This window comes from Neoarius graeffei, chromosome 15 (assembly GCF_027579695.1).
Source record: "Neoarius graeffei isolate fNeoGra1 chromosome 15, fNeoGra1.pri, whole genome shotgun sequence".
Lineage (NCBI taxonomy): Eukaryota > Metazoa > Chordata > Actinopteri > Siluriformes > Ariidae > Neoarius > Neoarius graeffei.
The window spans coordinates 47,035,655-47,054,782 of NC_083583.1; the positions used below are offsets into that span (position 1 = coordinate 47,035,655).

General features: G+C 43.0%; 1 protein-coding gene across 2 annotated transcripts in view; it reads left to right on the forward strand.

Annotated features, from left to right (window-relative positions):
* Nucleotides 1-19,128, forward strand: part of ptk7a (protein tyrosine kinase 7a) — a 96,772-nt gene that overhangs the window by 33,140 nt on the left and 44,504 nt on the right. Inside the window, exons 3-11 of one of the 2 annotated variants that reach the window (XM_060941497.1) lie at nt 10,766-11,062; nt 11,559-11,661; nt 12,549-12,620; nt 12,743-12,927; nt 13,068-13,215; nt 13,299-13,429; nt 16,672-16,938; nt 17,040-17,179; nt 17,717-17,852. In XM_060941497.1, coding sequence (XP_060797480.1) covers nt 10,766-11,062; nt 11,559-11,661; nt 12,549-12,620; nt 12,743-12,927; nt 13,068-13,215; nt 13,299-13,429; nt 16,672-16,938; nt 17,040-17,179; nt 17,717-17,852 — 1,479 coding nt within the window. The remainder of the gene's footprint in view (nt 1-10,765; nt 11,063-11,558; nt 11,662-12,548; nt 12,621-12,742; nt 12,928-13,067; nt 13,216-13,298; nt 13,430-16,671; nt 16,939-17,039; nt 17,180-17,716; nt 17,853-19,128) is intronic. The other variant, XM_060941498.1, reaches the window with a different exon arrangement.

The window sequence follows — 19,128 nt, forward strand, 5'->3', positions numbered from 1 at the left end:
GCTGTATGTTATTTTTAGGTGGTAGAACTGGACACGAAAGGAACTCCAACTGAGTACATGAATATGGAATATTCCTCTTGTAAACGTTTAAATGTTTATTGCACTAAAATATTTGTTCTTTATTTGCCAATTCAGTAGGGGGGAGAAACGGCACAGCATGTGTATTGCTTGAGACAAGACTCGTTATTTGATATTGCCTGGGTATCGAACAGCCTAATATGCAGTGTAGGCTATAGAGATCTTGCATGTGACGTCACAGCCGATCCAGATTGTGACAGATGCCATCTTGTCGGTCAAACGCCATATTTCCGCCTTCTACTTCTACCTTTTCTTCTGGAAAACCCTACTATATACAATTCTACTACAACGGCTGCGGCTACAAGCTCTCCCTACCTGTGGACGTTTTTTGTTTTTTTTTGTGTGTATTTTTGCGTGTTGTTCGTCTGTATTGGACTTCAATATCCACTACAACCGTATGGACTTACTGGACATTGGTTTCCAGCAGAAAATGACGGTTTGTAGCAATTTCCATCGCATGCACAACATTCCGGACGAGATAGCGAGACCAGCGGGGTCTCCGTGGATTGTTATCGGAAGCAAAGCGAAGGAGGCGGCATCAGGAGCGGAAGCAAAAGCGAGGCTGCAGGCAGAGCCGGCCTGTTGACTAAGCTCAGAAAACAGCCACTCAAATCTCCACTGCTAAGCCTCTACCTCTCCAACACCAGATCCATGGTAAACAAGACGGACGATTTGGAATTACAGCTGGAATTACCTTATTCTATTCTATAATCGGCTGGTCAGTGCAGTACTAGTAATACTTAAGTGACTTACCTGTCCATTGAGGATTGTTATTTTCTTGTTTACAAGATGCCACATCCGAGTCGCTGACATCCTGAATTTCTGTAAAGATAACTGTCCAGAGATTTATAAGCACGCAGTGCTTCACCACTGAACAGCGAGGGAAAGTTGATGAGGTAATTATACACGTCTGGGTATTCCACCTCTGGCAGTTCAATATCCACTGACACGGTCGTGAAATCTCCGTCCGGTAAGCCATAAGGGTCACTAATCTGTAGATCGTTTATTTTAGACATGTATCTAATTATCTGTTCATTAGAAAAATGAGCCGTGTAGTCCGTTGGTTGAAATTGATCCATTCTGTACACGAGTGCAGCAATATTCAGCTGTGTTTTTTACCGACAAGATGGCGGCTGTTAACTTCCGGTTACGTGACTGCAAGATCTCTATTGGTCATAGAAGAATGAAAAACAGTAATGGCTGTGGTGAACATCAAGCACAAACTGGAAGTTTTCCATAAATCCTTAAGGTCCTTCGTGTATGAACTGGAATTTGGATTTTGTGTATAGTTACACCCTGACTCTTCATGGCATCGGTGATGATACGAGCTCGTCTGTAACTGATGTTTGTTAGCTATATGAGGAGTTTTTGCTTGTTAGCTTTTCTCCTGATCAAGGGAGACTATCCTGTTGGATTGGTCATCAAAACCCAAGGGAAATTTTGCAGCCACTGGAGGTTATATCTGTAGGTTGTGGTCGCGATGAGATCATGCAAATTGTAGCCAGAAAGCCAGACTTCTTACATTTGTTAGAGTTTGGGGAAGCCATGGTCTAATGATTAGAGAAGCAGCTTTGGGACCAAAAGGTCACTGGTTCATTGACCTAGACCAGCAGGAATGGCTGAAGTGCCCTTGAGCAAGGCACCTAACCCCCAACTGCTCTCCAGGCTGCTCTGGGTATGTTGTACGTCACTCTAGATAAGCGTGTCCACTAAATGCCTGTAATATAATGCTACATTTTGTCATTAATGCTGTTTGTGGGGCCTTGTAAGTGGTAATTCGTTATCATTTCCTACTTTGGCACTTTGCACATCGAATGTGGAAAAAATACAAGCGCTCTTCTATGAAAGTGTCTTGTTTGCTGTGCTGCAAATAAAGCTCATAAGCTAATTAAACCACACTTTTGCAGTTAGTCCCGAGTGATTTATTGATCCTGTTCGACAATGGTTCTCTTGAAACATTCATGCAACATCTTGATCTAAAATTGTAGTAAAGAAACAACAGTTGCCAATAGCAAGTAGCGTTAGTAAGAAGCTAGCCAGCTAACGTTAGTGATGATTCTTATGTTGATGGTTACCTTCTCAAAACAGTGTTTAGTATGGTCAGTGTTATTGGTTTAGCTAAGCACCATGTCTGTAGATACATTGATCTAAAGCCAATGCTGATATAAACTAATTAATAAAATAAAAGTAGCAGCACTTTACACTGTTCAGTGTAACTGGCCATGTAGATTTGATGTCATTCCGTAAATGGAACAGGCAGTTGAGAAGACTTACCCCTATTTAACGAGTTGAAAGTTGAAATACTCCATGTTGAGAAGGTGTTTTCTGTGGGTTTTACTGATTAGAGGCAGGGAATTACAAGGTACAATCTGGCCTCGAATGCAGCATAAACGTGACTGGCTCTCGTTCTCAAGCAGATCTTGATGGTGGTCTAAGGCTCAGACTGGCTTGATGGGGGTGATGCATAGGATCACATCTTGGCTAATATTTTATAACTTGCAAGTGCAAGCAAAACTGTTCTTTGTACTTTTATCCTTTCAAATGAGTGCAGTTAAATTCGACAAACTGTAGCTATGAGTTCCCTTAAAATTGCATCTTTTTATCTCCGATTTCAGTTCATCACATGAAACCTTTTTTTAAGTCATTTTTTTAAACTTTTTATTTCTTAACATGTTATTCAATAACGTTTTCGGTTTTATTAACCTTATATCGGGACTCGTGTTGGCATATTATATTACACTTATCGGCCTTTTCGGTTTTTAGCCATGTTGAATGTAGTTCGTATGGTCCATGGCAGGCGTCGCTTATCCGTGTGATCTTCACGAGACGTCAAACGTGAAGTGTCAGCACCGCCATTTTGAAAACTGTTTACACAGTGGCCGGCCAGATCGCCATATCGTTCCAATTTAGATTAATTTCGAGATTTGCCAGCTTCATCAGTGATTAAGATTATTCCATACGACTTCGAACCAACATGGAGTAGAGAAGAGTTGGAAAGACGACAGGATAAGGACTAGTCTGTCGTGCTGGTATTTACATCGTTACTGTTGCACAATTAAAATGTGCCAGATCAGGTGGTTGGTGGGTTTTCAAAATAATAAATACATACATGTATTTTTGTGATATTATACTGAGCGCATTTCCCACATAATCCTTACTAAGGTTTCGGACAGCACCACAAAATGGTGTCCCCCACTATATAGTGCCCTATATAGTGAGTAGGGAGCGATTTCAGACACAAGGAAAACTTCCAGCTTGATTTACATCAGCATTCGAAGGAGGGCACACGCGTCTTGACAACGTTGGCAGATGTTGGTCACTTTGATTTCCGCTGTATGTTTTACTTCCATCCTACGGTGTCTCGCACAGGTCTCAGCCAATCTCATTTACGGCCATTGCTTTGACATATGGACTGAGGTATTACATAGCATATTTCAAAACACTCATAACTTGCTATAGCCATGACAAAATAGCTGTCAGAAATGCATTCCTATATTTTATAAAATGAGAGTTTTGATAAATTTGCTTTCAGTTCTCTTTTAAGACAGGTGTTGACTGACTGACTGTTTGTTAATGCTTTTTCTTCTCAAGTGTAAATGAGGCTTCCTTGGCTGGCTGCTCCTTTGCGTCTCCCCTCCCACAGTGACTAAACATGAAGAAGGGCTCTTGATCGTTTCTGTCCTCATGCTTATTGAATGTGCTTTGCCCTGCTCTGTGGGAACTCGCGCCTTCATTTCCCATTCGCCTCACACACTGGCTCTGTCCCAGCATGGGCCATGCCTTCTGGAGTAGGACTGGCTGGTGTCTTTATGTGCCAATGAGCAGTGTGTGGATGAATGAAAGATTCACTCCACGGGGGGGGGTGATCGTGCCGAGAAGCCATGGATTAGAGTTTAGAGACGTCTGTCATTTACCAAGAAGCTTTTAGAAGAAGCCTTTATTTTTGCCACATGTACAATCAAGCACAATGAAATTCCACCTCTGCATTTAACCCATCTGAAGCAGTAAACACGCACATGCAAGTGAGCAATGAGCGCGCACACACCCAGAGCAGTGGGCGGCTATGCTACAGCACCCAGAGAGCAGTTGGGAATTTAGGTGCCTTGCTCAAGGGCACTTTAGCCATGATGCAGAGGGAGGGGAAAGTGCTGTTCATTCACTCAACTCCCCTCACGTTTTTCCTGCTGGTCCCAGGAATTGAACTGGTGACCATTTGGGCCCAAGGCTGCTTCTCTAACTTTTCAGGCCATGGCTGTCCCCAAGGAAGCATTGACTGCTTTCACATTAACCATAATGCTTTGTGGCTTGGGGGGTACCCAAAATATAAACAAACTAAAACATGGCGTTACGATGGGGGCGTCGTGGCTCAGGTGGATAAGGCGCCATACCATAAATCCAGGGACCCAGGTTCGATTCCGACCCGAGGTAATTTCCCGATCCCTCCCCGTCTCTCTCTCCCACTCATTTCCTGTCTCTACACTGTCCTATCCAATAAAGGTGAAAAAAGCCCAAAAAATATCTTTAAAAACAAAACATGGCGTTACGCACTGACAGTAATCTTTCGAATTGAAATCTCCCTTAGACCTTCAAAGAAGTGTCAAAACTAACTAAACCAAAGCTTCAAGAACTCTGCAAAGTGTTTTCTGTGGACTTCGAAAAATCAGTCGATAAAGTGCTTGTAAATATTGTATCAAACGCTTTGCACATCTCTACTTTAGGTGACAGTCAGCAGCCTTCTTTGTCGGTCAACACGGGGGTTCCAACAATTACTTCCCTGCAGAGGTTAGGATTGGCAGAAGAGCTGAGAAAGCTTGACACTGATCATGGATGAATCCACAGTGAAATCGTTTTTGCTGGGTGCTGGTTACAATGAGAAAGCTGTAAGAAAATACAAAACGCTTCGTGCACGGAAACAAGCACGGAATTCACTCAGTCGAGTAAGTACTGTAAACACAGCAGAACTGTAATTTATTTAATGTAAAGTTGATTGATTTCCTTCACTGATTTTCCTTGAGCTCATACACTACCGGATTATGACAATCTTTGGGCTGTTAGAGGAAGCTGTTAGGACTACAGGGTCAAATACTACATTTGATCTCCCGACATAAACGCTAAAAGGGGAAGGACATGAAAGCTTACTTGCGCTGCATTGTTTGTGCTTTGTTTTGGGATTTGATCCTTCAATAAAGTTGTCCTTTTTGGTTCTTTGACTTGTCCTTGTTTTACAGTTTTCACACTTTTTATGACTAAACACAGTCAGAGGGGTTGTAGGCTTTGTGACTTGGATCATCAGACTTTACTCCACCACTGAAGTGTGCAGAACACAGTCGCTTGTCTGTTGGTGTAAAATTTTGATGGCGATTTCTGTCTAGCCACGCTTTTGACGCTTAGCCTCTTTAGGTATTCTGTAAAACTTTCAATCAGGAAAAGTCGTTTTTTCCCCCCATGTGAATTCGAAGAAATGACTGAGGTTATTTGACTTGGTAAACAAATATAGTGCCTGGTTACCCCCCAAGGTGCAAGGCATTGTGTATGTGAAAGTAGAGAATAGTCTGAGCGGAGAGTATTTTTTAGAAAGTGTCTTCATGCTAAATCAGTCCATCGTTTATAATAATAAAATAAAACACCCTTCACATGTGAGGGATCTATTCATTTTTCTGTCAACAAAGTGGTGAGCCACCAAGCACAGACCAGCCCACAACAAATCTCATCTTCATACATTACGGTCACTTGGTGCTAATCTTTATTAACTTCCATAATTGGGGCATCAGTCAGCAAGTGGAGGCCGAGAGGTCATCAGGTCCTCGGCAATATAGAGAGCTCAGTCCACCTGTCTGTCTCCATCGTCATATCCGTGTTGGTTGAAGAAGCTGATTGATCTGAAAACCCCCTGGAGTTGCTAAGGTCAGGATTTAAGGACAGGGGAAATATTACCTACCTTAGATCAACATAAAAGAGAAACTCAAATCTTGAGTCCACATTGCCTGGTCTATGTCTGCAGTCCACCTGGACCCTGCACAGCTGGCCTTCAAACACCGAGCAGATGGAGAATGGCATTGCTGAGAGGGAGGGGTTCATACTTCTTTTTTTACACCCTTCCCAGTAACAAAATGGTGGTTCATTTCATGCAACCAGCAAACATTTTCAAGAAATGGCCAAATCATTATGTAATTAGATGTAGGAGTTATTTTAGTCATGTTGTAAAAATAACAAAAATGGTGGAAACTGCACTTTACAAGGTGTACTTTTGGCTTTGAGAATATGCTTTACGATGCAAGGTCAAATCCTTCAGCATTGACACACATCATTGTCGTAGGTTTTTATAGCTTTTAACTTTGTAGTTGTTCAAAGCAAGTTTTATTAGCAACAGCATTAGCAGTGTAGCTCCTATTTGGTTTATTTATTTGTTTAAGTGCTTTATCCTGCTCAGGGTTATGGTAGACCTGGAGCTTATCCCGTGAACACTAAGTGCGAGGCAGGAATGCTCCCTGGGTCGGATGCCAGTCCATTGCCAGGCACCGTAGTACACACGCACACACTCGTATTCAAACTTGGATGTTTTAACATGGTCAATCCACCTACTGGTATGTTTTTCAGAGGTGGGAGGAAATCCTCATGAACACTGGGAGAACATGTGAAACTCCACACGTGCCCCTTTTCCATCAAGGCAGTTCCAGGACCGGTTCAGAGCCAATGCCTGATCTTGAACCAGTTCTTCGTGTTTCGACAACCAAAGAATCAGCTCTCAGCCAGGAAAACTGGTGCCAGAGTGACACCAACTCTTTGCTGGTCTAGAACCAAGAACCGCTTGTATTAGGGGCTTGATTATTGTGACCAACAAAACATTGTGACTGCCATTTAAAAAAAAAAAGCTACTGTAGCATCTTATACTGGTGAGTGGCCTAGTGGTTAGCGTGCCCGCCTCTCGATTGGGAGATCGTGAGTTCTACTTAGTCGGGTCACACTGAAGACCATCATAAAAATGGTGCCTACTGCCATCTGGCAAGGCACGCTGCAATACAGATGCGAGTGGGGAGTCAAAGTCTTACGGTTACCAGAGGACTAGCCCCCCCACTGTAACCCTAGCTATGTAATATAGGTGAGAGGCAGAGGGCTACAGAAATGGAGATCAGTGCCGGCAAACACGCCATGACTGGTGCGGGAAGGACTTTGACTTTTTGACTGTAGCATCTAGTCTGACTAATCTGAAGGACACGATGTAGTCCAGCTACAAAGTAGTTGTTGTGCTTGGCACTAGCATAGTGAGCTAGCAATGCTAGCAGCTGGGAAAGCAGAGATGTATTCAATGACATAATGGCATGACTCTCTGGTGGCTCTCTAGCCCGTGGAAAAGCAAACTGGTTTATAGAAGATTTACAAATTGAACCAGCTCTGCACTAGCACCTGGTTTGGGTTAGTGGAAAAGGGGTAAAAGACTAACCTGAACTCAGGGTTGCACCAGGGATCCTGGAGTTGTACAGTGGAAACACTACATCCTGCACCACCATGCCATCCATTATCAGCTTTAATTCAGCTTAAAGGTGCCCTTCCACCAAAAACGTTTAATACTGGCTCTTTTTGAAATACCATAGTTCACTCCGAGTTGCATATGCATGCTGCATGTGAAAATGTAATTCTACTCCCATTCCCTGTATTAGCTTATGAAAGAAAATAGTTGGAAAAACGAGCGGATAAGAAAAAGCCATACGAAGTTGCGTCACTTCGAAAATTAGTATTCATGGCCTCGCCCACCTTGGCTTGCGACCGCCCACGGGAAGAAAGCGCAAGGAGAGAGACGTAATTCGCCCCGAGGCGCGGTGCTCTGCATCAGTTTCGTTTCTAACAGCGGCTCTAGCCCGACTTTGCACGCTCGTAACTCGGGCAGGGGAGGTCCCAGCCTCCCCAGACTTGGCAGCCAGCGGCCTCTGCCCTCTCCCAAACGAAAGAGTGCTCCCTGGGCAGGCTAGCTCCGCGCCTCGGGACGTAATTCACCTAACCCTAACCCTAGGTCCCAGCCTCCCCAGACTTGGCAGCCAGCGACCCCTGCCCTCTCCCGAACGAACCAGCGCTGCCAGGGCCCGTCAGCTCCCAGCCAGGGGACGTTATTCCCCCCCACACCCCCCAAGGCGAGCTCCGCTCCGTGCCTCATGCCTTGATGAGAGCCGCTGCCGCAGGGAGTATTCAATTGAATGAATGAATGACTGACTCCCTCCCAGTCGCGCGCGCACGCACGCACAAGCGTTCTGGTTGGGGAAAGAGCTCCCTTCTTCTGCTCTCCCTCTCCTCTTATAGGGTGCGGTCACTGGGGAAGACACAAACGCGCGTTAATTCCTGTCAGGTGCAGTGATTCTGCTACTTACCTTCCCTGACTCCGCCCTCCATTCACAGACCGACGCTCGGCCATGCCCCCGCTGCCACATCTACATTGTTATTGGTCAAAACATCGATGTCGAGACTATAATAGCCAATTGAAACAGTTTTTACAAAGACACCCACATCCGCTTGTTCTGACCCACTGGAGGTAGCGTCACAGTGCTGTTAGCCAATCAGAGGTAAGACGTTTACATGTCATGAATATTAATGAGTAAGAGCTGAAATCCTGCCATTCTCCCACCACCCACTCCTCCACCAAACTAGAACAGCCTGAAACAGGAGAACCACAGCATTTTTTTTTTTCACCAAAACCGGCTCACAGGGCATTCATTCATACTAGAGACCACCGCACAATTAATGAAAAAACGATGCAAGGGGACCTTTAATTACACTCCAATTTTTCAATGATCTTCAAAAGTACTTGATGCTATTTACATCCGAATGAAAAGTGATTATAAAATTGGTTGCTTTTCTAATGTGGAACTTCCCTTTCCTCCATGTTTTCCATCCAAAGTCAGATCCCCCAGTGTTCTCCCACACATCATAAAGACACAGCCATAAACAGTGATTACATGAAAAACAAACAATACTTTGATGTTTGGCTTACTTTTACAGTGCATTTTTGTCATGTCAGATCTACTTCTTGTCAGATGATATGATCAACTTGTATAGTGTCTCTCTCTCACCCAAGGTTGCTTTACAACTCAAAAAAAAAAAAGTCCACCAAAAGAGGGTCAGGATGTAATTCCAGTGGTATTGCTGCCCCCAGTCACACCAAAAGGTACACAAGGGTATGTCCCACACCGCTGCACAGCCACCGCAACGCCACTAGGTAACATCGCTGGGACACCGTGCCATGGATCCAGAAAGTGAGCACAGAAGCACTGCTGCACAGAGCACTAGACAGCCATGATGTTAAAAAGAGCAGCGAGTTTGCTGTAGTCCATAGCAAGGAGCACAGGCATGACCCATGGCAAACCGAGACCTGAGGAAACCAACCCCCAAAACTGGGTCTGGAGCTACGCCACAACCTGCAGACAAAACATTCAAACAAAGAACAAACATCAAACCATGCAAAAACAAAAAGAAAAGGCTCCGGTGAGAAGCGTCAGCCAAAATGTGCACAGTGTATTCTTCACCAGAAATGGAAAACAAAGGGATTAATTGTCTTTCCTTGTTCTTATCCAAGATAATAAAGCATGTGGTTGTATTGTAAGGCTTGGACAGGTTTTGTCAGGCTAATAATGGTTTCGGGTCTCACTCATTAGCCCCTTTTTACTCAGCCTGTTCAAGGCAGGAATCTTACTCCTTTATTCCGCCTCGCATTCTGTATAAAACGTCCGAAAGCGAAACAATGGGTCTGTGTTCTGCCTCCTAAGCCAAAACGATTGATCGTAAGAGGTGGAATGGACATCTGTGTAAAAGGGACAGCCAGCATTGTGGGACAGGTTGTGACATTTTTGATTTTCTTCTTTTCGAGACCAGCGCAAATTCAAACATCTCCATCTACCAGGTCTACGGTCTGTGCACCCTCCTGCCTCAAATCACTTTCGACTTTTCACTTTCTCTTCCAACATGTTTTTGATCCCACAGCAACTTTGCCTGTTTTGAAGAGTGGTATAAATGTGCACAGCTAACAAAAGCACCAACACACTCAGTCTTATTGTTTTGAAAGCAACATCAGGGTATTTGTATTACCAACAAGTAATATGTTGTACGTCACCCTAGACGCTGACGCTCCAGGTCACAAGTGATGCCTCTAGTTGGAGAACGCCAGTGCACGATTTAAAAATGCATATTGGTGTGGCTTCATGCTGGCTTTATTTGGTTCAATATAAACAACCAAAGCCGGAGTATTGAGGGATGATCTTTACGGCAATATTGCAGAAGATGTGTAAAAAGGGCTATTGTTATATAGTTGATGTAATTGGAGTTAACAGATGGTGCTCATAAGATGGTTAATGTAGTTACAGTGGCTTTCATATGTGCTGTTGATTTAGTTAGCCACCAATTTATCTACTGGCATGTGACTGACCCTGAAATTTAACAGCTCTGTGCAAGGCCTTTTAGTTGCGTCTTTGGACACTTGCATCTGTGTAAGGTTTGAATGTTCATGGTCCATCACACCTAGGGGCAGTTCAGAGACCATAAACACGCAACTTTCCTAATGTACAGTAAAAATAATAACGATATAAAGTTTTGCTTTAGGTTTTGAGAACACATTCCTGAACTGTGTATTTGTAAGGATGCTCATTTTTGTAATGGTACAATATTTGCTGGGCTGTCCTAATTGGTCTGCTCCCTCTTTCCTCAGTGCTTTGTGTACACTCTGCGTCCTTCCATTTCACGAAGGAGCCCAAATCTCAGGATGCACTGCACGGACGCAGTGCCATGTTACGGTGTGAAGTGAACGATCCTGGCGGCATCACCTATAGCTGGCTTCACAACGGCCAGCCCGTCTCTGACTCGGAGCGGCGCTTCCAAGAAGGAGGCAACCTGAAGTTCACCGCCATCGACCGAACCCTGGACTCCGGCACTTTCCAGTGCGTGGCGACCAAAAACATGACCGGAGAAGAGGAGCGCACAAGTGAAGCAAATTTCAACATTAAGTGTAAGCAGGATGGATATTCATGCTTTCTGAAAACCCCAGTATTCTAACCACCCCACCCTCAAACTTTTGTGACCTGCATCCGGCATTAGTCTGCTGCTGCGTTAAACTGGTCTATAAAAGCGCACATGTAAACCATTGGTGAGGGTTTCTTTATTTTTGGTCCCACCCCTTCACCACTGTGGCTCTGCACAAAACCAGACAGCACCAGCATGAGAGAAAGTAACTTTGGGCCAGCAAAGGGGGCACACAAAGCTCCCCTTTATATATCTTGCCAAGATTAATTGCTTGAAATGCAGCAACAAGCCACTTGTGTTGGATAACATGGAAGGTCAGTTGAAAAGTGAGGGCCTGTTTTCACTGAGGGTGCGAAACATGACCAGATGGTGTCAGTGATGGTGTTTGAGTTTGATAATAAGACAGTAGCCAGGTTTTAATAAACTAACTGTTAGAAATGTAACTCACTTTAATCTCTTTTATGCTTTCTCTCTCTCTGTAGGGTTGGAAAGTGGTGGAGTGATGCTTCAGAGTCCAGCCTTGGAGACGGAGATCGAGAGCTCCTCGTCTGTGACGTTACGCTGTAATATTGATGGACATCCACGGTGAGAGACTTGATATTTACAGAGGAAGTTTTATTTGGTTAGCAGTAGGGTTTGAGTAGGGATTGAGTGATCAGATCTGTGGCGAGTTTTCCAAAAGCATCGTAGCACAAATCATTGTTAAATGGTCGAACAAGCAGCCCAATGAACACTCTCTCTCCTAGTTAAGATGCTCTTAGTGTTAAAAGACTTTTGGGAAACCCACCCCTGGCCCAGACACACTGTTGTCATTCAGGGGTATTTATCTTTACAAGTAAAAATATCTGGAATTTAGGCAAATTCTACTAGTAAAATTTCTCTTCTTTATATAAAATTAAGCCAATTTCTAGATTTTTTTTTTTTAAATTTCAAGCTTGAAATTCTATTGTCTTGTTCTTACTGCCAGATAATGTTGCTTATTTCAAGTGTTTTTTTTTTTTTTTAGAAATAAGGAAAATTATTTGCCAATGAAAAGACTATTTTAAGCTTGAAATTACTAAATATGTCTAGAAATGTGCACAATGGTCTTATTTTTTATGTAATAATTGTATAATGGGATTTATTAGATATAATTTTCCGTTATTCAAGATATCTTCACTTGCTAGTGGGTGGGATTTTTTTTTTCTTCGTGGTGCAGATGAGATGTTCGATAGATAGATAGATAGATAGATAGATAGATAGATAGATAGATAGATAGATAGATAGATAGATTTAAAGCTTTATATAATGTTTTATTATAATACGTTCATGCCAAAACGCACAGCATTGGAATTTTTTTTTCCTATTTAGATTCATGAATAATTGATGTATGAAAGTTACTTTCCTATTTTAGTACATGCCATGAAAAAAAAATAAAATGACAAGCTGCTTTCTTCTTTTTCATATTTTAATTCTGAAATGAAAAACGCAAGAACGCAGCAAGCCCGGATCGCTCTTTATCTGGAATCGCTCATGGATCGCTTGAGTGGAACCTGGAAATGTTTGTGTGTTCGTTTCTATGGTGTTTTGAACAAAAATGAGGGCAATGGGAATCCTGCCAAATAAAAACAAATAACATTTTATTGCAGAAGATCTCTTGTCATTGATTTCTTGCTGGTGCTTGCAGGCCGACAAATCGCTGGTACAGAGACGGAGTGTTTTTAGCAGAGAAGAGCCATAAGATCAACAATAAAGAGCGAACGCTGACTCTCCCCAGTGCCAGTCCTGATGATAACGGCGTCTACTACTGCTGTGCCAAAAACGCTGCTGGCCAAGTGTGCAGCAGCATCAACTTCACCCTTAACATCATCGGTGTGGATTTATTTTTAGCAAGAGCGTAGATGCACTTGATGGGTCTGCTTTTTCTCTCAGCGACCCTGTCTCACTGTTCCACATTGTTCTGTCTGGTCAAAAAATGGATCAACACATTTTAATGATGTCTCCTGTTGTAGATAAGAGTTACCCCCAACCGGTGGTGAAACCCGAGGATCTGGTGGTGCTGAGAAACGAGGAGGCGCATTTTCATTGCCAGTTCACGGCTGAGCCGCAGCCCACTGTAGAGTGGTACCACGAGAATGAGCTGATCTCCAACAAGAGTCGGTGTGTTTTGCTGAGAGAAAAAAAATGCCTGCTGTTTTTCTGTCTGTCTTGTCTGTGCTTGCTAACCCCTGCTGTCTCTACAGTGTGTTCCTGCTCAACAATGGCTCACTCTTCATCAGCCAGGTGAAGCAGCGCAACACCGGCCGCTACAGGTGTGTGGCTCAGGGCCTCCGTGGCCTGCCTGTCTCATTGGAGGCCTTTCTAAGAATAGCGGGTAAGCCACATACTAGTCTTGTGACCTTGTGTGAAATATACCATCATCCAGTTACACCCTTGAGCAATCACCAGTTGATAATGGTATCATCAGGGGAGGTGAGGGGTACTGGGTTTCGCTAGTATGTTATGGACTTGGTACGCTGGATTATTATGAATTATAGTAATTGAATGATAATAGTAATTTAACATAGTGCGGCGCAAAAAAATATCCAGCAACAGCAGTACAGCCCCCGGGAGAAGCACTGTGTGGTGGCTTTATTCCAACACTTGGGAATTGAGATGGTGTCATTCAACACTTTTGAGAAGACAATAACGTTTAAACGAATGCTACAGGCAGCAGCAGCCTGGGTTGACCCTGAGAAACCATCAGTGCTCACTGAGATGAGCACACGGCTACACACTAAGGCCTCAGCATACAGTGGTGCTTGAAAGTTTGTGAATCCTTGAGAATTTTCTATATTTCTGCATAAATATGACCTAAAACATCAGATTTTCACACAAATCCTAAAAGTAGATAAAGAGAACCCAGTTAAACAAAGGAGAAAAAAAATTATACTTGGTCATTTATTTATTGAGGAAAATGATCCAATATTACATATCTGTGAGTGGCAAAAGTATGTGAACCTTTGCTTTCAGTATCTGGTGTGACCCCCTTGTGTAGCAATAACTGCAACTAAACGTTTCCGGTAACTGTTGATCAGTCCTGCACACCGGCTTGGAGGAATTTTAGCCCATTCCTCCGTACAGAACAGCTTCAACTCTGGGATGTTGGTGGGTTTCCTCACATGAACTGCTTGCTTCAGGTCCTTCCACAACATTTCAATTGGATTAAGGTCAGGACTTTGACTTGGCCATTCCAAAACATTAACTTTATTCTTCTGTAACCATTCTTTGGTAGAACGTCTTGTGTGCTTAGGGTCGTTGTCTTGCTGCATGACCCACCTTCTCTTGAGATTCAGTTCATGGACAGATGTCCTGACATTTTTCCTTTAGAATTTGCTGGTATAATTCAGAATTCATTGTTCCATCAATGACGGCAAGCTGTCCTGGCCCAGATGCAGCAAAATGGGCCCAAACCATGATACTACCACCACCACCATGTTTCACAGATGGGATAAGGTTCTTATGCTGGAATGCAGTGTTTTCCTTTCTCCAAACATAACGCTTCTCATTTAAACCAAAAAATTCTATTTTGGTCTCATCCATCCACAGAACATTTTTCCAATAGCCTTCTGGCTTGTCCACCTGATCTTTAGCAAACTGCAGATGAGCAGCAATGTTCTTTTTGGAGAGCAGTGGCTTTCTCCTTGCAACCCTGCCATGCACACCATTGTTGTTCAGTGTTCTCCTGATGGTGGACTCATGAACATTAGCCAATATGAGAGAGGCCTTCAGTTGCTTCGAAGTTACCCTGGGGTCCTTTGTGACCTCGCCGACTATTACATGCCTTGCTCTTGGAGTGATCTTTATTGGTCGACCACTCCTGGGGAGGGGAACAATGGTCTTGGATTTCCTCCATTTGTACACAGTCTGTCTGACTGTGGATTGGTGGAGTCCAAACTCTTTAGAGATGGTTTTGTCACCTTTTCCAGCCTGATGAGCATCAACAACGCTTTTTCCTCAGAAAGAGCAGGTCCTCAGAAACCTCCTTTGTTCGTGCCATGATACACTTCCACAAACATGTGTTGTGAAGATCAGACTTTGATAGATCCCTGTTCTTTAAATAAAACAGGGTGCCCACTCACACCTGATTGTCATCCCATTGATTGAAAACACCTGACTCTAATTTCACCTTCAAATTAGCTGCTAATACTAGAGGTTCACATACTTTTGCCACTCACAGATATGTAATATTGGATAATTTTCCTCAATAAATGGCCAAGTATAATATTTTTGTCTCATTTGTTTAACTGGGTTCTCTTTATCTACTTTTAGGACTTGTGAAAATCTGATGTTGTCGGTCATATTTATGCAGAAATATAGAAAATTCGGAATGGTTCACAAACTTTCAAGCACCACTGTACTCAATGCAGAGTTGACTTCTGAGAGTTACACGAAGATGAAGCCACTTTCACAAGCGTACAAGTTCGCATGATTTGTCCGGTTTCATGTTGGTCGTCATATACAAGTACTCAGCTGCAGGTGGTGATGTTAAAATTTGTGTCAACAGTATAAACTGTTGTGAAGCAGGAGTTCTTGGAAGAACATAAATGAGAGAACAGGAAATGTGTAGCTTCAGTCCATATTTACAGAGAAAAGAAAAGAGAAACATGTGGCCCATCAACTAACTGAATTGAAGTTTGAGTTTGGTGAGTTCAGCATGTTAGCGAAACATTTGCGGTACGTTGACAAGGAGGCGTACTTTTCGTACTAGGGAATGTCTCAAATGTGTCCATTTTGGAATGAGTTCGCTCCTCAGTTATGTGATTTCTTGTTCATGGAAGCCAACCAAAAATCAACCCAGCGTATGCTGAGGCCTCCCTGGTAACTTCATCGCTCCCACTGATATTTATATTTGGCGGAAATAATGCATAATAAAAAGGTGGTGAAATATTTTTTATTTATGAGCAAATGTTTTTCTGTCTTTAATATATTGGGTGTGGGTTTAATTAGCGCTGTCCTCATTGGCCACGATCTTTAGTGCTTATCTTTGCCGACACTAAAGTTGCCATGTGAGGGACAGCAGCAGTTTTTCACCTGTGTTTTGAAAAGCTTTGAGTGAGAATTATAACTTTACAGACACAAAGTGGAGAAAATGGGCATAGTGGAGCAAGAGAGATTTGTGTGAAAAAGGCCATAAATCTACAGACAAATTTTCTGGCATTTAAACGTGTAGCAGAACTAGCGGTGCATCTGAATTGTACACAGTCCATTTATTCAAATAAACCACCATTCAGAGAGATGCTTTTTTGGGGAAAAAAAATTTCTGTGGTGTGCATTTAAGCACACTTGACTCTTTTCCACCAATAAAATGCCAACGCTGTTTCTGGAGCCAATATCTCATCTGGAAAAGCTTGTAAAAGGTGGAGTTTTCAGCTGAAATAATTAGTTTTCTTCCAGCACCAATGTGCTGGAATTAAAATAAGATATGAACAGTACCATGTAGAAAATAACTGTCACAATGAAGAATCAATGGTCTGAGGACAGAAATGTATTGGAGTATAGATACAGTATATAGATACGTTGATATAAATCTCTACATCAGTCTCCAGTAACCTATAAGAACCGTCCATCTATCAGAAATCGAAGACATGCAGCCTCGACAGTTTCGTGTTTTCACGGCCGACTCTCTGGAACGGGTCTCCTGCCAGCCTCCTCGCGGACATCCCGAGCCCGAGGTGCGGTGGGAGTGGGCGGGTCAGCGTGTGCCTACTGAGGGGCGTGTGTTCCAAGAAGGTCTGGATCTGGTGTTCAGCCCGACACGAGCAGAGGACTCGGGCATCTACACCTGTATCGCCCTGAACAAAGCTGGGGAGAGGAAACAGGAGCTCATGGTCACTGTAGCCTGTGAGTAGGGTTGCATCCAAATTCTGTCTAGTTTTTTATTCACCTGTATTTTTCAGCTTTTCATTAATGTTCCATGCTGTTGCTGCTCATGTCATCAATAGCTCCACCTGAATGGGTGCAGAAGCCAGATATAGAGAGCCAACTGCAAGAGGGGCATGCTGGGTATTTACACTGTTACACCCATGCCACGCCTGACCCTGTGGTCACCTGGTATCGCAACATGCAACCAGTCAGTGCCGAGGTGAGTAGAAAGACAGGTCACGTAGTCGAATACCTTACATTTCCCACGTTCTAAAGCCAACAGGAGAGTGTACAGTTACCAGAAATGTAATGCCGTTACTTTTGTAATTAGCTTGCGAGAAGACATTATCAAACAAATGTCCTGTTCTAATCAGAAGGCAGCTCCCTAGATAGGTAGCATTTGAGGGTCCATGAGAACAAGCTTGTCCCATTCAAAGTTCAGTCTCAGGTCCTTTATTTAGGCCAAATTTCCTTCTCAGTGTAAGCAATCCTGTAATTCTGTTACAAGCTCTAAATGTGTTATGTAACACTGAATCTGATTCGCTTGAGAATTTCAGCAGATTATAATGCTGCCCGGTGAGATGGATATCTTTTGATGAAAGTTGTTACAAAGCCAGTGGACCTTTAGAACTAAACTCTCAGTGGATTTGTTTCATAGTAACAAACTTCTTAGATCTGAACATTTGCTGTATCTGATGCACTGTGTGTGTGTGTGTGTGTGTGTGTGTGTGTGTGTGTGTGTGTGTGTGAGAGACAGGATGCACGTTTTAAACAATTCTCCAATGGAACCCTGCGTATCAACAGTGTGGAAGTTTATGATGCCCATGTGTACAACTGTGAGAGTAAAAACGAAGCAGGGAAACTAAAAGCCTCCGCCAAAGTCACTGTACTGGGTAAGGTGTGTGTGTGTGAGAGAGAGAGATTTAAAAAAAAAAAGCTATGGCTCCAGTTGTGCGTTTGATATAACATCAGTATTACAGTGCTTATAATGCAGTACTACTTTGTTACTCACAATAATAAGCTGATTACGTGTCATGTCCGTATGAACCTCATTGTTCCTCTTTTTCCTTTTTATACCTTTTAAAATGAAAAATGTTCAGCAAATTTTAGTTCCAGTTTTGCTCTTGCTATTTTGCTTGGACAAACATCAGCGACACTAGATATCATCAATCATGGTACCATATGATATGACGTTTTTTGTCATATTACTTACCCCTAGCGGGACTCAATGTGGCTTTGTTTGTGTTCGAGGCACAAAGTGTGAATTCTATTGATACCACAGTACTACTGAATTCTCAAATCTGATTGGTCAGATGGTATTTAACAGCCTCTCGGACATGAATTCTGGCCATAATTCAAACCACGGATTTATATTAACATACTCTAATACAATTTAAATTGTTTTAATGCGTTGTTATATTTTCTATAGTGACCGCTAAATCACAGGGAGCTATGTACCAGATGATCTACAGAATCAAAGGCTAAGAAATGTATTGTTCAACAAAGAAAAATGAATAATTGAAATTTATGGGAGGAGTCTCCAGTGTCAGAGCTGAATAATAGTCAGGGAAGTTCTATTTCCTTCACTCCAGACTGCCAGGGCGGTGCTAAAAGCACTAGTGGAAGGATCTTTGCATCCGCGCGTTTCGAGAGTCGCATACAAAAGTTGTCATCTCATGACGTATGACGTGCCTGCCTATATAAGGCAACATCCCACGTCATTTGGCCTCTTCTTTTTTCTCGCGTTGGAATCGCATCTTTTCTATTGGAATTGTGTTAACTGTGGGAATACCTGCGACAATCTACAGTGCAGCTCGTGACTGAAGAGGACTTCAGTGGGACTCGACTCCACGCGAGCTGTTTGGTCACTAAGGTAACTTGTTTTATGCATCGATAGTCACTGAATCTTGGCTGCCAAGTTTTCAGGGGTGGTTATTATATCGGTCTTGTCACAAACTGCTCGGTTGCCGGCAGGTTTGTCAGTGAGCGAGTTAGCGAATTGGTTGCCAATAACGTTAACGTGTACTTACAACTTTACGTGAGCATCGGTTTTCTGGTTGCTAGTAAATCGTTGTCTGTAGCGGTAAAGTTGCGCTTGTGAACTCGCTAGCCTTGGTTGCCAGCCTAGCAAGCAGTGCTACACCTTGCTTCTTTTCTAAAAAAAAAAAT